Source organism: Euprymna scolopes, chromosome 8, assembly GCF_053919585.1.
Source record: "Euprymna scolopes isolate OS-2025 chromosome 8, ASM5391958v1, whole genome shotgun sequence".
NCBI lineage: Eukaryota > Metazoa > Mollusca > Cephalopoda > Sepiida > Sepiolidae > Euprymna > Euprymna scolopes.
The window spans coordinates 161,467,458-161,486,490 of NC_136489.1; the positions used below are offsets into that span (position 1 = coordinate 161,467,458).

The 19,033-nt window shown below is 33.1% G+C and overlaps 1 protein-coding gene and 1 long non-coding RNA gene across 4 annotated transcripts in view; one reads left to right on the forward strand and one right to left on the reverse strand.

The window, feature by feature from the left end:
* Nucleotides 1–19,033, reverse strand: part of LOC145283960 (cytosol aminopeptidase-like) — a 117,922-nt gene that overhangs the window by 72,674 nt on the left and 26,215 nt on the right. For 2 of the 3 annotated variants that reach the window (XM_080133060.1, XM_080133058.1), the window contains exon 2: nucleotides 5,399–5,520. In XM_080133060.1, coding sequence (XP_079989186.1) covers nucleotides 5,399–5,520 — 122 coding nt within the window. Of the gene's footprint in view, nucleotides 1–5,398; nucleotides 5,521–16,672; nucleotides 17,207–19,033 lie in introns of those variants that run through there. The other variant, XM_080133059.1, reaches the window with a different exon arrangement.
* LOC145283961 (uncharacterized) overlaps nucleotides 3,190–19,033 on the forward strand; it is a 37,038-nt gene continuing 21,194 nt past the window's right edge. The window contains exon 1 of the long non-coding RNA XR_013868769.1: nucleotides 3,190–3,614. This is a non-coding gene — a long non-coding RNA (uncharacterized LOC145283961). The remainder of the gene's footprint in view (nucleotides 3,615–19,033) is intronic.

The window sequence follows — 19,033 nt, forward strand, 5'->3', positions numbered from 1 at the left end:
GGGATTCATGCAAAAAAAAAAAAAAGTAGCGATAATAATTAGTCAGAAATTGCATCAGACATATGATTGAGAGAGTGGCGGTTGTTAATCTCTGAAAGTTGTGTTTGGATTTGGATCAAACAAGACGTGTTTCTAAAATGGTGATACAAAATGTTAAATAATCTTAAAATTATGGTGGCCTTGGTGGGAAGAGAAATTATTTCATATATGTTCTACAATACCTGTCGAGAGTATGCTAAATTGTTTCATATATGACCCGTCCGAGGGCAGGTAAAAGTATTTTAAATATATGTTGTCCATTACTCATCCTAGCGAAGGTAAAATTCTTTCATATATGTGCTGTAAATTACCTATCCTAGGGAAGGTACAATTATTTAATATATATGTGTAATATCTGTCCTAGGGTAGGTAAAATATTCTTTTGCCTGAGATAGCAAATGATACACAGACATCAAAAGTTCCTCTATCCTAAGAATAGTAGGTATGTTCAAAAGTAACTTAATTTTTCTAATTGTTTTATACGTCCCGAGCAACACCGGGTAGCCTTGCTAATTAACACTTAATCTTAAAATAAGTCTTATTTTCTTTCCCTGTTTTCAGCTTTAAATGATCAAGTACAGTCAATACAAATAATTCATTTTCTAAAATCTAGTTATTTATTGAATAATTCATATGAAAAGCATGTCCGATGTCTTTCTATTAGAGCAACGAAATTGTCCTCAGTCCAGTAGGATCACTTAAACACATTCGTGCATGCTGTCATCTAAAACAAAATATAATTTTAAGTTGATTGAACAATCAACACTAAATGATGTTTTTATAAGTAAATGATTACGTATGGCTCATTAACTTGGAGACAACCCCCCCTCCCCTGTCCTCTCCAGGTTACATAACAAAATGACTTGTTAGTTAATTTGGGAATCCTGTCGTAGTCTGATAGTGAAGTCAACAAGGTTTTATAGTTTTATAGAGAATAGTTATTCTATGTTTGTGCGCCCGTGCCGTTGTGTCCGCAGCAATACATTTCTCACCAGCTCTTGGTTGCTCCTCTGGTCAGCAAATCGTTGATGTCACTCCCTGATGGTAGTAGATTTGGCAGCAGGTAGCTTGCCATAAAGTTGATGTTTCATGGGATGATCTTGACAAGATATATTTAACACTGTTCATAGCATACAGGTGTATGTGCCGTCTAGCTTTCTTTCCAATCTTTTGGTGAGTGCACGAGTGGGGGTGCCTAGCATTGCCCGGGTTTTTGGAGCAAAAAAAAAAAAGTGGTAGTAGGTAGGCAGGCTTGAACCTGTGATGCAAAGGCAAAAAGAAAGTGAAAGAAAACCTGGCATCTTACCGCTACGCTATTTAGCGATTAAAAAGTTGACTTGCAGAAATGAATAGTTAAGTGAATGATGTTATGCAGTAATGAACGCCTGGCTTAAGTTAAAAATCATGCACTTAATTCTGGCTTTAGGCCATTTTCTGCCGTATCTGTTTCCCCCACAATGTTGGGGGGAAACCAGTTCCCCGCAAAAAGCAGGAGCTCTGGCAGTATCCAAATGAATAGCAATTGTCTGATATAAAGAGTTTCTCCCACATTGATCAAATCTAATTGCCTTTCTGGACGTTCCTGGCAGGAAAGCCAGGCGCTGCTTTTTACTTTGATCAATTTCGTTTTTATACGAAAAAGACAAACAAACACTGGAAAGAACGGGATGAAGGGAATTTTTTAAAAGTCGATCAAAATAAAGATAGAGATAGCGTCCGTTCACAAATCAAAGATATTATCATCTAGAAAGTATAAGTTCTCCATAATAGTAATCTTGTCTAAAACCCCCGCGAAAAAAGCCTTTCGTGGACATACAAAAACTCGCACAGCCGTTTTGCCTTTTATATATATATATATATATATATATATATATATATATATATATATATAGATAATAATTTATAATATGGACTCCAAGGCACGAATGCACAAGCATAGGACGACCTAGATCCAGATACATCCAGCAAATTGCACATGACGCCAACTGTTATTCTGAAGACTTGAGGCAACTGATGGACTGACTGTTTTTGTTTTACGGCATATCAACCCTTTTCGGGCTATTTAATGCCGAATCCAAAGATTTTGAAGAAAAATTTTTAATAGAATATATTTGTTGTTTTCAAGTCGGTTTCTATTTAACCCATAGTTGGAACCCTAACAGGTACTACCACTCCGGGTCAGAGTGGACCTGGGAGCAATGGTAATTAAAGGGTGGCTCCATACTTCCTAAAGCCCGCAAGCTGAGGCCTCACCACGGGATATAGTTTAAGGTCATATCCAGGACCAGCAACTGATGGAAGACAGGGAAATCTAGGGAGAGAGAGAGTCACATTGGTTTGGGCATGGAACCCGACCAGATAGATGGAGAGTAGTAAATGAATCATAAGTTTACTTTCGGTAGTGTCTAAACTATTGTTTCCTTCTAGTTTGTCGTTTAGTTCTTACATTCCATTCTCTGTTGATGAAGATTGAAATTCAAACATATTTAAAATTCAAATTTTCACATTAATAAAAAAAAAAAGAAAGAAAGAAAAGAATAAAGAAAATGTCTATTTTCTTGATGAAGATCCTTATATGGGTAAAAAAAAAAATGGAAATTAAGTAAGTAAATGTTTATTACAAAAAAAAAAGATATCTGCACTTTGGTCACTGAACAGCTGTATTTTTAAAGTTTAAAATTACACTGTTTTCTACTACTACTACTACTACTAATAATAATAATAATAATAACAATAATAATAATAATAGCATTTAGTTTATTCCATTAACATTTACAATATTTCTTTTATATTCTCTATCTTTCAACTGATAACTCATTTAATCTCATTAAGTATTCTGTTGGAGTGGCTTTTGGACTTGATAAATAGAAATTCATCAGCAAAAAAAAAAAAAAGAGGAGAGGGTTAACAAAAGAGAAAATAGATATAAGTAGATAGGCTTATACCAACTCTTCAGGTTAGAAAGGCTGGCTTTGTACATTAATATTTACAGGCTTGGCTCTATTTGGTTTGAACATTGACTAATGTCATTACAGAGTTACCCCTCCTCCCCCCAACATTAAAAAATTAGACTAATCCTTTATTTACTTATTGTGGTCATGTGATAAATTTATACAAATGTAGATAAAAAGAATAGTAAAGCAGCCAACAGGGAATGAAAGAGGAAATGAGAAGTTTATTGCAGGAAGATCAACCATTTGTGGCAAAAAATAAAGCAAAGACTATGAAATTGGTCCAGAATGAACCACAGACATATTCTATGGTGCCATCAGAAGGGACAGTTAAAGTTAAACATGGTCTTGCATCCTTGAGTATAAAGATTACAAATCTTCAAGAAGAAATCAAATGTGTTAAAAAGCATTTTAAGCTCATCCAACAAGACCAAGAAATCTTCAAGGCACAACTGATAAAAGAAAAAGAAAAACAAAATGGAATTGTGAAAGTTAAAAATAATGTCACGGAAAAGTAAAAAAGAAAAGAAAAAATCTCTTCAAAAATGAACAATGTAAACCAATCCAATCTTTGCTGGAAATGATGTAATGACCTCCCTGCAGAAATATTTATGACCCATATAAGTAACTGTTTTTCTTTCTCTCTCTCTCTCTCTCTCTCCCATTATTTCCAATTATTTCTATAAAATTTGAAAGACATTTATTTATTTATTAAAATGTTACTTAATTTATTTAAAATCTTTAGTTTTGTTTGTTGCCATCTACATGTTCTGGAATCTCTTAAATTTTTTTTTTTTTTTTACATTATTTACAAATTGTACTGTTTACTATAAGTAACGATTTTTACATGCTTTCTTGAATGCCTAACAAATAGAATTTTGAAGTAAACAAAAACAGCAAAAATAAGACGACGATCTTGATATATATTTTTTTAAATCTTAGTTTCCTCTTCTGCCCTTTCAAATGCACACATTAATCTCAGTATAACAAAGCTATCACATATTCCATTGAGATAGGAATTATTTAAAGTCTTAATGTAATAAATTATTAAAACCTCTTGCTGTCAGATTTTTGTAAATGTAAGCTGACTTAGTCTTTTAGATTCACACTTACGGTGGTCAAAATTAAAATCCAAATCTATTGAATATTAAGAACTTAAGCGTCATAATATATCGCATGTCTTTCAGGAGTCTGGTGTCATAACTACCAACTTCACAGTTGATTTAAACTGAAATAATTAGCATTGGATATTTTCAATTTTATGCTGAATTATTTGAAATATTAAAATAAAATTGAATATTTTCAGTAATTATTAATTTATTAAAAAAAAATAAAAAAAAATAAAAAAATTTTTTATCATTCAGCATATTTCCTAATGTGCTAGATGACACTTCCCAAGCACAAAATTCCCACATTAAACTAATAAATTATCAAAAATATGAAAATAAAACTAAGTTGATACTGACATTATTATCGCTTTTTTTCTTTACAATTTCATTACTTGTTTGAATATATTAATTTTTTTTTTTTTTAATTTTTTTTTTTAGTAGCAAAATAAATCTAGTCAAAATTTTTAACAGTTTATTTAAAAGAATAATAAATTAAAAAAAAAAAAAAAAAAAAAAAAAAAGGGGGTATTGAAGCTGTAAATAAAAAATTTGATTTCTAAATCCTGGGATATTTTACTTTACTATGTAAGACTACCAATCTTGCATAAAAACTTTTTTCCTCAGAACATTTATTTGTAATGGTTTCAAGAAATCCAATAAAATAGATGATTTCCTTTCTCAAATAAGGACACTATGAAAAAAAAAAAAAAATTTTTTTTGTTTACATTAAAAAAATTTAAAAATTTCACCTGTCAAATCAAATTTTTTTTTTTTTTTTTTTTTTTTTCTGGAACTTCATGGCAGCAGGTACTTATTGAGAATCTCAATTAGTTTTTCTCATATCATTTTATGATGGTGATCAATGTAGAGGCAAAACAACATTTCAATAATGTTGCATCTCAATAAGCCACTCAAACCAACTTCTTCCTGTTTTGATATTTAGAATGTTAGGAGTGTCCCGGAATTTGGTTGCAAACCGTCATATCACACCAGCCAGGCCTTCTTCGGACTACTATGTTCCTTAGTACATTTTATGTTGATGCAACAAGTGGCATCAGCAACACAGCTGAGACGATAAGGTATCCATAAATCTGCTCAGTAATAAAGCACGGATCATGGGGTCATTTTCTTCTAGCTTGAAGCAAAAACTGTAACTATTGAATGACCAGAATCTTTTTAATTGGTGTAGATGGCTGAATTAGTTGAGGGTATTAATCTACAATAATACTGAAAGCTGTGCCAGTCACAGGTTGTCTACGACTGCCTTCAAAACTGGAGATGAGAAAAATGTCTACTTACAATCCGAGTGTCTTACTGAGCTGTCCATTACATTTTTCATCAAAAGCTTGGGAGGCTTTAGAAAGGAGAAAGGAGTTCTCCTTGGATTCTTCTCCGTACACACCAAGAATAAGTCCTTTGTTCTGAAAAGAAGAAAGCTACATGAAACTCAAAAAACAACAAACAAAAAAACATATCACCAACATATATTGAACTAGCTGTAGTGATCGTCTACACTACCTCCTTAAATTTTTCCCTCCTACACATCAACTGAACTGGAAAATATTTTACTTTAAATAGTAATAAAAACAATTGCTTTGCCATTAACATTATCATATTGATAATAACGGTTTTGAGTAATAATTTAAAAAAATAAAACACTTCACTTTTTTTTCTTTTTTTTAACATTACAAATGGAAGCATAAAACAATAGATACTAGCAGAACCCATGGAAATTCCACAGTAGTTGAAAATTTTTAAAATGCATTATAGATAAAATGAAAAAAACAAAAACAAACAACAAATTTAAAACATCTTTGTAGTAAATTTCTTTACATTTTAACGGTAAAAATCTGTTCTGAATTTTTTATATAAATTATAAAGGAACAGATATCAATTCACTTGCACATTTTTTATTTTTATTAAAAAAAAAAAATCAATAAAAAAAATCTTAGTCTCCTCAACATGACTTTTTTTAAAATTTTAATTTTTTTTAATTTTTTTAAATTTTTGGAGAGGAAACTGTTTTAATTATTAACTGGTAAAGATTGACTATAAAGGGAGGAAATTAATTTCTCATTAATGTTTGCGATTTTTACTGTGATGTCTGACAAGTAAATTAATATTTATGGTATGGTTTTAAGTTAAAATTAAATAAACTTAGGAACTTTTTATACTATCAGTTCAAATCATATAATAGATTAATATATTTTAATAAAATATTTACTAAATAAAATTGTAAAAAGAATATACTTTATTCTTTGTAGTTGAATAGAGAATTATTTTTCGATTTTTTTTTTTTTTTTTTTTTTTTTTTTTTTTTTTTAAATTGCCATAAAGTGAGCATTTTGATTGAAAAGTAAAATTGATGTGAAGGAAATTAACCCCATATATCTCATTCCTAACGCAATCCTCTGTCCAGATAAGAGTTAAACATGTCCTAAGATGGAGTACTTGTCTTGACAGAATACAAAAGCAACTTCGAAATCTAGTGGAAGATATCTTCCCTACAGCCTGCTTCTCCCAGAAGAGAAGTTGCTTGTCTCTACTCTATCCGTATTGTCATGGTTGGTGATCAAATGAGCTCCAATGTATGACCCCCCCGCTCCCCGGCTGCATAAAACATTGCCAACAAAATTTTACAAGCACTGTAAAATAATTTTGCTTTTTTTTTTTTTTTTTTTTTTTTTTTTCTGTGAACCTAAAACTAAACAGAACTTCCATGAGCAAAGTTTCTTTCCAAGAACTACAAGTCTGTGGAACGCAATACCACAAAGCTGCTTGCCAGCTGACTGAAAGATGGTTGTTTTCAAGTTGAATATAAACAAACTCTTGTTGTGCCATCCTCTTAAATGATCAAATTCTACCCAGTTTATTAGAATCCTCATTCATAGCAATCTTCACCCAACAAACTCGTTAACCCTTACCCTTGAGTGGCCTTCTGATTTTGAGCGGTGAACTGCTAGTACATTAAAAAAAAAAAAAAAAAAAAAAATGCATACAATAGACTATAATATAAATCTACCCTGTCTGCTTAAATGTATGTATGTTTGTATGTATGCCTAAAATTTTTGACCGAGGCAACCGATTTTCACAAGATCGGTATCATTTTGAAGCTGGACCCTTTGGACGACAAATATCTCAAAATTGGCTAAAAATATTAATTCCTTCACCCTCAACTGAGCACTTTTCTACAAGGAGGGGGTCACTTTTTTCGGCAATATTTTTTAGTCATACCCTCTTTTCGATTGACTAGCCGTAATTTAAACCTTTGCCACTTTCGGTTTGGCGACGGACGTAACTGCAAGACGTCACTTTTTTTTTTTTTTTTATGTTCTTTTCCTCCTTCGCGGTATGGGTTCGAGCCTGTCTGCCTACTACAACTTTTAAAAAAAAATTTTTATTGCTCATCACGCACCTCCAAACACCCGGGCAATGCTGGGTACCCAAGCTAGTCTTTTTATCTACTACATTTATCACAAAGTTTGCTAATTTGCATACTGGTTTTGAAAAAGGGCATTTTATTATTTAACTATTTGTTATCTTTTTTTTTTTTTTTTTCAATTATTTTGATCTTAGTATAACAGATCTTTTTGTAATATTTTTTTTTTCTTGGAAAATTGTTCAACATTTGAACACAAATGTTGATTTCTTCAAGAGGGACCAACTTTTTTTTAAATTGTGATTTATTTCTAAAATGCAAATGAAAAGAGAAATTTCTCTTTATTCTTAACCTTTATTTATATTCAAAATAGAAATTTGTATTGAAATTATCGCAATTTTTCGGGTTTATAACAGTTATGAATGAAATGTTAATTGTTTTAAATTAATGCTTCAGGTATTCCAAGTGTATTTTGCAAAGTAAACTAAAACGATTATCTTATATACTTGTGTATAAGTTGATTTTGTTTTAATTTTCTTATCACTTTGTTTTTGCTGGGGATGGGGCATTCTACCGGATGCCAAACGTTCTACCATTAGTTTAGTTACTCCAACCGAGAGATCTTTTTAAGATTCTAACCGTCTCTTTAAGTACAATTGTTTGTATTTCTCTTGCACTTGGTTCACCGGGTATATTCGCTAGATAGTTCTTGAGATTCTTTTTCATTAGCCCGGTTGCTCCTATAATGACTGCTATAAGTGATACCTTAAGATTCGATTTCTTTTCATGTCGTAAATAAGTCCTTGGTATTTTATTTTCTCCCTCTCTGCTCTGTTAAGGCCAGCATCATTAGGGACGATTACTTCAACTAGGGTTGCTACTTTCTCCTTGTCCCACATCATTGTCAGGCTTAATAGCCCCATTTTCTAGGTGTGTAGTTGTAGGAATTTAGTAGTCATGGTGTATGACTTATTTCCAACTGTTCTTTCTGGTAAACATGTTCCCAAGACTTGCTACTACATTGGATATTCAAGTTTTTGTGTATATGTTGATGTGCATTTTAAAACCAAAAATGTTGTTAATCGGACATTCTGATCAATGATATGCTGTAGATTCCAGGCGCAGTTACTGTTTTTAGACATAATTTATGTCACATACGATAATGACGTAAATGCATACATTGCACGAGCTGTAATATACCATAGTGTAAACGCATGTGTTTAGTGCCATTAAATGGTTTCATTAAATTGTTGAATTTACATATCGTAAACACATTTCCTCACCCACTAAAAAAAAACAAAAAAAAACGTCATATCATCACCGAATACATCATATTGAACTAAGGCCTATAGCCACGTCTAGAGAGTAAACATTGTGAGAGCTGTTCCAATTATTATTAACCCTCCCACTGAAAAACCATGCATATGTTTACATGCTGGTTAACACACTGCAGTGGGGTTTAGAAGGCGTGCGATTAATTACTAGAACTACCTGTACATACTGAATGCGGTCCTGGATATCACCTTAAACTATATCCAGTGGCGAGGCCTCAGCTTGCGGGCTTTGGGGAGTGTGGAGCCACCCTTTAATTGCCATTGCTCCCAGGTCCACTCTGACCCAGAGTGGTAGTACCTGTTAGGGTCCCAACTATGGGTTAAAATAGAATCCGACTTGAAAACAAAAAATATATTCTACTAAAAAATTTTTCTTCCGAATCTTTGGATTCGGCATTAAATAACCTGAAAAGGGTTAATATGCCGACAACTAACATACAGAGTATGCAAACAAAATGGTGCTTTCTATGTTATGACCAAACGCCGAGTCGCTCTTAACATTTCCAAAAACATTACTTATACATAAGTCAACTTCCCAAAAATAATTTTGAAAATGTCTCCCAGAAATTCGACTTATACACAAGTATATATGGTATATATTATAACTTATAATAATGGTGTGATAGCCTTTTCTCTTTCAGAACTTTCTGTTTTTTTTTTTTTCTTTTTTTTTTTTTTGCGAGTCCACAGAAAATATTCAATGTTGACATACAAATATTGATTGTTCCTCATGAATGAAACATCTATAAAATGTATCAAAGTTTTTTATTTAAAAAAAAAATGATTGGTAAGATAAATGGACGTGGCTATAACGGAGTCCGAGATGGCTTCATGGCCGGGTTTGAATCTTGTGACCAAGTGTAATCGTAACACCCTGCACTGATGATTCCCAAAAGGATGAAACACTAGTATCTGTAGATATTAAAAAATAATTAAAGAAAATAATTATGTCAGCCCGGTTAAGAACTCGCTTCTTATTGTTGAGCACTCTAAATTGAAATAAGTCTGTCACATAAGCTTACATGCGCAGATCATGTCATACTCATAAAGTCACTCTCGCTCAGCTTTGATATTTACGCTTTGTAGAAATGTTAATTTCAACTGTATTTCTTGCGGTTAAAGTTGGCTGTGTGGCTTGTCTGTGTAGTTTATTAATTTTTGATAAGTTTATATGCACGTTGTGTCGGTACAGTTGTAACGTCACTAGCTTTGAATGCTATAGTTTTGGTTTCGATTCTAGCTGATGGCATCTAAAAAAATTTTTTTTTTTACTTTTGAAATCACGACTATAATAATAGATACAAAATCTGAACAAATTAAAATATTATTTAAGTGTATTTTATGCTCGGGCAAAGCCCCCCCCCCCTGCTAGTTTTATTTATACAAGTAAAAGCTCTGATCATGTATTGAGCACTTTTGAAAAAAAATATTGTTCATGCTATCAATATATTTGAACTTATGAGATGCCTTCAATAAGTTTCCAGACTTTTTTGTGCATAGGCATTTAATTTTATCATAGAATCTTTAAAATTCAGTATGTTATTGTTAAGATGACTGACAAGTTTTGATTTAAGGTTCAAATGAACAGCTAGAGCAAGAATTGGAATACACTCTACTAAAGCCTGATCATCACAGCTGGTGAATTTCAAAAATGCAATCTGGACGTTAAAAAACCTTAAAATAATGATATGCGATAAAATTCTGTTTTAAACTTAGAAAAATGCAACTTAAATTAAATTAAATCTCCACACCAATGTACTGTACTTGCAATAACCCTTATCCCTGAGTGGCTTCCGGGCCTTGATAAGTGGTGACCACCATGTAAAAATTAAAAAAAAAAATGTATAGAATGGTTCAGACTGCTTTTGGACGATCTTGTATGAATCGAGCATCAGTTTTTAGTGGCATAAGAGATTCAAGGAAGGCAGGAGTCTGTGAGAAATGATGAAAAGTGTGGGAGATGTAAGAAAGTCAGAACATCAGAGTTGATTGGCCAAATAAAGAATTTCATGGATAAGGATTGCCATGTGTCTAAAGAGACAATAAGTGCACAGTTTGATCTCGGTGTGGGAACTGTACACACAATTATTTGCAAGGAACTGAAGATGCGGAAGATTTGTGTTAATGCACCAGTTCACAAATCTGATCAAGATGGGCATTAAAACAGTTCCTCACCCTCCCTATAGTCCAAACCTTGGTCCCTGTGACTTTTGGTTATTCCATAAGCTCAAGGAAAACCTTAGAGGCTGCTGTTATGAAATAGAGAAAATGAAAGACGCAGTGACGAGGGTTATTAACACGCTCACACAAAACAAGTGCATTGCAACTGGAGGAAATTACTCCCAAGGGGACTAGTTTCATATGTGTACTATCAATAAAAGTTCTCATGCGAAAAAAGTCTGGAGACTTATTGAAGGCACCTCATCTACATCTATACTCCTATAAATTTTTTTTTTTGTATTGATATTCATATTAAAACCCCTTTTTTTCTATTTATATAAAATAAAATACAACTGTTATATATGGGCTGTTGAATTGCAATTATCTGCAAAAGAGCTAGCTAATTTGCATATTCTTTTAGCGGTTCATTATTCCTTATTAGTTTTTTTTTTTTTTCTCCTTGTAGGATGATCATCTTCAGTTACCTATTATGTGTAATTATATTCATGCAGATATTCTACATGATTTATACTTGCAAAATATTTGCGTAAAAAGCTTATAGTAAACACAAACCTCTTTCTATATATATTTATGTACGAGTATATAGTTTTGTTTAAAATATTTTGCCTACCAAACTCCATCGGTTTTTGGTCTACAAACATGTAACTTAATATATAGAGTATTCAAACATATGCAAAATGTTATATTTGGGTTTTAGCCAAGGAAAATCGGTGTGAAAATTTAAAAAAAAAAAAAAAATTAAATTTGCCAGTTGAAGGTTGATCAACAGCATTATGAATATTGTATGCGTAACAAAATAGCTATTAGTTCATGTTTTAATTTTTTGCTTTGCAGCAAACATGTCTTCATAGTACAGTCATTAACATCAAAAGGAAAAAGTAAATCGTAAGCTAAACGTTTTGGTTTCAATTCTCGGTGGTGGCGCACAAGTTATTATTTATTTTTATTTATTTTTATTTTTTTACTTTTAAATCCTTACTATATATTGGTTCCAATATAATATAATTAATATGAAATATGCATTAATCAAAATATATTTTACGACCAGGCAATGCCGGGTGGCTTGCTAGTAAGAAATAATGATGAATATTCAGCTATGTTAGTAAAAACATATGTATTTTTAGTATACAATTATGTGTTGATCAGCCATATATAATATCGTCTGTACAGATGACTCATTAAAATATTGTTGAGTGATGTAAATTAATTGGGTCACTTTAAAGCCAAAATTCAATTTTCTTTTTTTTTTGCCTAGCACTTTTGTCAGTATTTGAAGTAATTTGAGTGAAGCAATTCGAATTCATAAAATCAAAGTACAAAAAGATTTAAAAAAAAAAAAAAAAAAGTATAATAAAAGACAAAGAAAAGAATAACAAAAAAAGAAATTCATTCTGAAGTTAAAGTGAACCATGTTAAGACGACTCCCAAATAAATTATTACATTTTTTTTTTTTTTTTTTTTCCCCCCTGACAAAAGGAGGGTGGACCTGTAAATTCACCCTTGTCCGTTCGTCTGTACACACTTTTCTTAATAACTACTTCTTGGAATTTTTTGAAATTTTGCAGAAATATTAAACATGATGAATAAAAAGTAATAGAACGGATTTTCCGAGAAAACTCTGATTGTCTGTCTAGGAGTGCCTTTCGGGCTAAAATGGCTGAAATTGATACTTTTGTGCTTATTAAAAAAAAAAAAAAAAAATTGATTTTTAAACGGATTTTTAAAGAACGTTCTGGAAAGTTGTAACTGATTTCTATATAACTTTGTTTGTCTATACTTCGTGATAACTCTTGGGTGTGCCCCAGAGGCTCTTTTAGGGCTAATAAAAAACACTCCATTTTTGGTATTATTTTATCATATTTGTCCAAAATTTTCTGTGTATGTCTATTTATTAGCAGTTTTGCATGGTGCTGAACTCAAATTTAAATGTGTTAAGACCTTGGGGACTTTTGGGGCTGAATGGGGAGGGAGGCAAATGATAGACTTAGTCATTTCTTTTTTTTTTTTTTTTTTTGTAGAGTGCAGAACTCAAATTTACACATGTTAAGGTTTAAAACTGCACCGTTTGTTCATTTCCACCAGGATTTGACATTCCTTGGGGATTTTTGGGGCTAAATGGGGTGGGGTGCTGAACTTAGTCATTTTTCTTTCTTTTTTTCTTTCATTCACTGTGCACTCACGGGGGACCATGCATGCTTCACTGGGTTTTTTTTTTTTTTTTTTTTTTTTTTTTACCTAAAAGTTTTTTAATTTATTCACACACGACAATATATACTGAGTGCTTGTTAAAAGTTCGATTATAAACACTACTTGCTCCACCACTTTGAAATATTTATTTGCACAAAATATAAAAATACATTATGAACAAATTAGGAACACAGCCATTCAAAAGTGTGGGATAATGGGTGTCGTTGGTCATCCTTGGTCTCAAATGATTAAAATCGTCTATCCTACTCTTCACTAGAAATATTAGTTACCACAATACCACATTCACTCCAGGGACTGTCCTACTTAAGATAAACCCAAATTTGAAAAAGTTTTATTGAATCATTTACAGTAATAATATTTCATTAGCCAACCAGTAAACTAAGTGCAAGAGAGAGACAAACAATTACACTTAGACAGAATTGTAAAAAGATCTCTCAGCTGGAATGTATGAGATAGCGGGTGAATGTCTGGCATCCAGTAGAATGCCCCATCTCCGGCTTGAACAAAATAAGAAAAAAAATACTAAATTCTTCTTGCTAAACTAAAAATAATTTGCTATTTACTTCATCCAATAAGGGCAGATTTAGATCCAAAGCCAGTTTTTAATATGAAGAAAATACAGCTTCCCCCCCCCCACAAAAAAAATAGAGCACTATGAATTAGGACAAAAATTAAAATTGCCTTAGTTTAGAAAGATTCCTCTTTCACTCACAGAACACAAAAGAATAAGTGTTGTAGAAAAACAGATAATACTTTCTTCCTAGCTGGCCGGTCAAGAAGTATCACAAAATATATTAAAATATATACATACAAGAAACTTGAGTTATATGTTCAACAATAAAATATTTATCATTATAATTAATGTTTTCAAATTTTAAACGAGATGAAAACCATTTGTGAAAATTAAATTTTTGTGAAATTTTAGTAATAGACATCACTTAATAATTATGCCCAAAAATTCAGTTTCTTTGGAGTTGTTTAGAGGAATTCTAGGTGTAATATGGGCACACCTTTCCATTAGAAAATTCAAATATTTCTGATTCACATGAAATTTGATTCATATAGTACTTAGATACCAACTAAGTAAGATTCTCTGGATTTTCTTTTTTTTTTTTTTTTCTTTTTAAAATCCCTTAAACTAAAACCTTCTATCATGCCTTGATAAAGTTCAAAACCAGCTTTGAAATCTAGTAGGTGATGCCCTTTTCTCTTCCCTGCAACCTCTTTCCCATAGAGACGTTGCGATCCTGTCTCTGCTCTAGCATTATTTTCATGGCAAATGCTCGTCTGAACTCCAATCTATAACCCTTCCTTTGCCAAACTTACACTCGACTAGCTACAACCACTATCAACAATTTTCCCAAATCTGTGGCTAAATCTAAACGCGGATTCCATGAACAAACAAAGCTTCTTTCCTAAAACTGCCTTCCTATGGAACACTATTCCATTGGCTTGTTTTCTAGCCGATTACAATATGGTAACTGTCAAGTCCAATGTAAACAAGTTCTTAAGCCGTCGCCTTGATTAATCCAAATTCTATGCACTCTACACCATTAACTATTACTACGCGACCACCTTACATTCATTAATCCTTATCCTCAAGTGATCTCTAGGCCTTGATAAGTGGGGACTCCTTTGTATATAAAAACTTAAATTTATATATATTTTCTAGAATCAAAATAATGTAATGGATTTTGATCTAAATTGGAATAAGGATTATAGACATAAGGCTCAATAACTGATATCCATCACAAAAAACACCCTACCTGAGAATTTTTCCTTCAAACTCCTCGGCTTAACATTTATGGCCAATATGAACAGGTACAAATAAATTGAGGACATTGCAAAGAATGTGGGTTTCCTCTATCGAGCTAGAAAACTATTCACACCTGAGGGTATATCCTGTACCTCTACAAGGCCACCTTTCACCCATGCATGGAGTATTGTTGCCACATCTGGGTTGGTGCATCTACCACTAGCCTCTCCCTCTAATATAAAGTCCAAAACAGAGTTTTCAATCTAGTAGGTCCCACTTTATTTAACCCCCCCCTCCGTTCACCCCTAACAAGGCATATCGCCACTCGGACGTAAGGGGCTACTATTTGGGACCATCCCTAGGAAAGATTAACAAGATGTTGATTTACATTACATTTAAACTTCTGCATATCAGTACAGTCAGGGAAGCAGGTATCAGGAACGGAATTCCAAAGTCTAGTTGTTCAAGGGAAGAAACTATTAGAGTAGAAAGCTTTGACATTTAGGGACCTCAACAGTGAAGGGGTGTAATTTTGTTGCTAAGTGAATTTATCAGGTATATCTGTCGAAGGAGCACAAATGCAATGAGTTCATCAGTGCACATTCCATTAACATACTTGTAAAACAGGCACCGAGATGCAACATTGCAGTGATGGGACAGGGGTTGGAGCTTAGTTGACCAAGTGGGATCAATTAGATTGAAAACTCTTTTTTGGACCCTATCCAAGAGGGAGAAAGTAGTAATAGATGCACCAAATCAGATGTTGCAATACTCCATGCATGGGTGAATGGTGGCTTTGTAAAGGTACAGGATACTCTCAGGTGTGAGTAGTCTTCTAGCTTAATAGAAGGAACCCACCTTCTTTGTAGCAGCCTTCACAATGTCCTCAATTTATTTGTTCCCATTCATATTACCCGTGAATGTTAGACCGAGGAGGTTGGAGGAAGAATTCAGGTAGGGTCTTATTTGTCATGGATATTGGTGGTTGGAGAGATGTCTTTTAATCGTTAAAGGAGAGCCGCTTTAATGTTTTCTAGTTTTAAAAACACGCAAACGAACTTGGCTGACTCCCCCCCCCCCGAATAATAGAATATTTTAAAACTGGTAAGCATTAACCAGAAGTGACTTTTCCAGGGCATTCACTGTCAAGCCCAAATATCAGCTGACGTGATCGTAAACAAACACAGACGTAACTAGATGAACGACGATGTTTTAATTATATTTCGATTGTAGTATTTTTTAAAATATCTTTTAAAAAAAACACATTTTATAAAAATTAATATACTTCAAACAGAACAAGAGGTCTTCAAACTTCAATTTTAAACATTAATTTAAGAGGAAAATAGAAATAATATAAAGAATTTTTGCCTCTTTTAAAAAAATTATTTAACTAAAAGAAAATTACAGTAATTAAATTAATCGATAGTTAAAAAAAATAATAGACAAAATCCTTTTTTTTTTTTTTTTTAAACCCTTTTTCCTTGTCATGTCTTGTGTCAAACGGTGTTACTTAACGACGACTGTTTTTTTGTTGTTTTTTTTTTTTAAGTTAACATTGTTGAAGAAAAAAAAATAATTAATAGTCAGATTTTCTTGATTTTTTTTAAAATACACAATTAAAATCTATCACGTTTCTTTTTAAAGAGTGAAATAATTACGTTAATTTAAAAAATGATTAATTCGTAACATGAAGTTGTCGTGTAAGATATACGCACCGGCATCGTGGACAAGGGAGCAGACATCTATCAAGGCCGCTTGTGTTCGTGAAAATGATTTTGAAAATGTTTAGATTTTTTTTGTGTGCGTGTGTTTTAATTCACGTTTATGAGAATCGGATATTTTATATACGTTTATTTTTAGATTAAAAAAAATCATGATTTATCTATTTATATTGTTATGTGATGTTTTTGTGTTTTCACTTTCATTTTTTTTTTTTTTTTTAGCCATTACCCCCCCCCCCCACGCGCGTTTTCTTCGAATTTTTCTTACATCGCCTGATTTTACGAAGAAATATACGTTTTTTTTTTTTTTTTATCGATCTTACAATGAAATCAATACGCAGTTTTAGGAAATGTTGAAATTGAAATTCCATAAATACTTTCGTGTGTGTGTGTGAAACTATAACTTTTTTGTTGTTTTTCCTTTTAAATAAAATCTGAAAAATTAAATTAAATTATCACGATATGTTTTGGTCACCTATATCTTCTATAATATAAATCTCGCCTGTTTGTTTAAATGTATGTATGTATGACAAATATCAAAAAAAGTGGCTGAAAACATTAATTCGTTCACCCTCAACTGGACAGTTTTTTACAAGGAGGGGTCGATTTTTTGCGAGCCATTTTTGCAAGTTATCGTATCGGTTGGATTGACTTTGCCTAATTTTAACGTTCCGAACTTCCAGTCGCGTCATGGAGTAGCGGTAAGACATCAGATTCTTTCACTTTCTTTTCCGCCTTCACGTCATGAGTTCGAGCCTACTTGCCTAGTACCACTTTTTTTTTTTTTTTGCTCGACACACATTTCCAAACACCCGGGCAATGCTGGGCACTCAGGCTAGTTAAATTATAAATTAAACTAGCTTATCTTATTTTAACGTGTTTTTCTTGCAAATAAATGTAGTTTAAACTCGTCGAGTTAAAGACTCATTTATACAACATATACAATACAATATACAGTGAGACGGAACACGGGCCTTTACACCCGAGGTTACAGTCTCTCAATACACATCATATCTAGATTTTTAGTCAAAGTGAAGCATGTGATTTCTCCAATATTTGTCTACTCTGGCTTCGAAAGTATTGAGTGACCCTGCAGATAACACTTCTTCTGGCAGCTGGTTCCACACGTTCACCACCCGTTGGGAGAAGCGTGCTCGAACAGACTCAGCTGCTCCCCCTTCCGATGTCGCTGCTTATCCAAACACCAACAATGTCCATGAATCCTACAATCTTGTTTCAAAGGAAGCATCTTGAGACAGCCCACATTGTATTCCCCCGTGAAGATATTTGAAGAGTTGGATGCATCCCCTCTCATTCGATGGAACACCAGAGTTGGAAGATCCAGTTGCTTCAGTCGCTCTTTGTAGGACAGATCATGCAGATCTAGGACCAATTTTGTAGCCCCTCTGCATCGCTTCTATGGTTCCAATGTCATGCATATATCGCGTTGACCATACTGATGTGGCATATTCTAGCTTTGGACGGATCAGGCCATTATAGAAAGACGGGAATATAACATGGTCCATGTATGTATACGAATGATGACATATGCCTGTCTGTCTGCTTGTCTGGATACACAAACATGAATCAATATGTACTCCTTGATCCTTTTCTACCTCATTGCTAAAAAGTTGCGCCCATCATGTGCTCGTACGGATCCTTCCATTTCTTGCCGAGATGTAGCATATGGCATTTGTCTGGGTGGAAAATTAACTGCCATTGTTATGATCACTGAAGTAGATTGACAATATTTTGCTGGAATTGCAGGCAGTCTGTGACCGCGTATAAATTTTAGTGTCATCTGCATAGATTTCAATGCCACAGATAACAGCCCCTGTAATATCGTTTATGAAGATTGCAAACAGAACTGGCTCCAAGACTAGCCCCGAGGAATCCCACTGGTCACATCCATCCAAGACGACTTGGATTCATTCAGTATAACTTTGTTGCTGTCTATTGAGTAAGAAGGATTTAATCCAATCCAGCACCTCTAATATCATAGCTCATGACTTATTATTAGACGCTGATAATGGACAGCCAAGGGCTTTCTGAATGTCGCAGTAAAGCACATCAACTCCCTCATGTTCTTCAAGGAGTGCTCACTCTTGTAGAGATTCCAACGGCTGAGTAGTTATGGATCTGTCACACAAGGATCCATGCTGGTCTTTAATGAATAAATAATTCCTGTACATATGGTCTAGGATTTTGTCCTGAATAACTGATTCTAGAATTTTGCACAGTAAAGAGGTCAAGCTGACAGGTCAGTCATTTGAAGGCAAACGACTTTCTTTCTTAGAAATGGGAGACATGTGTGCTATCTTCCAGTTAACTGGAAGCTTCCCTTCTTCAAGTAGA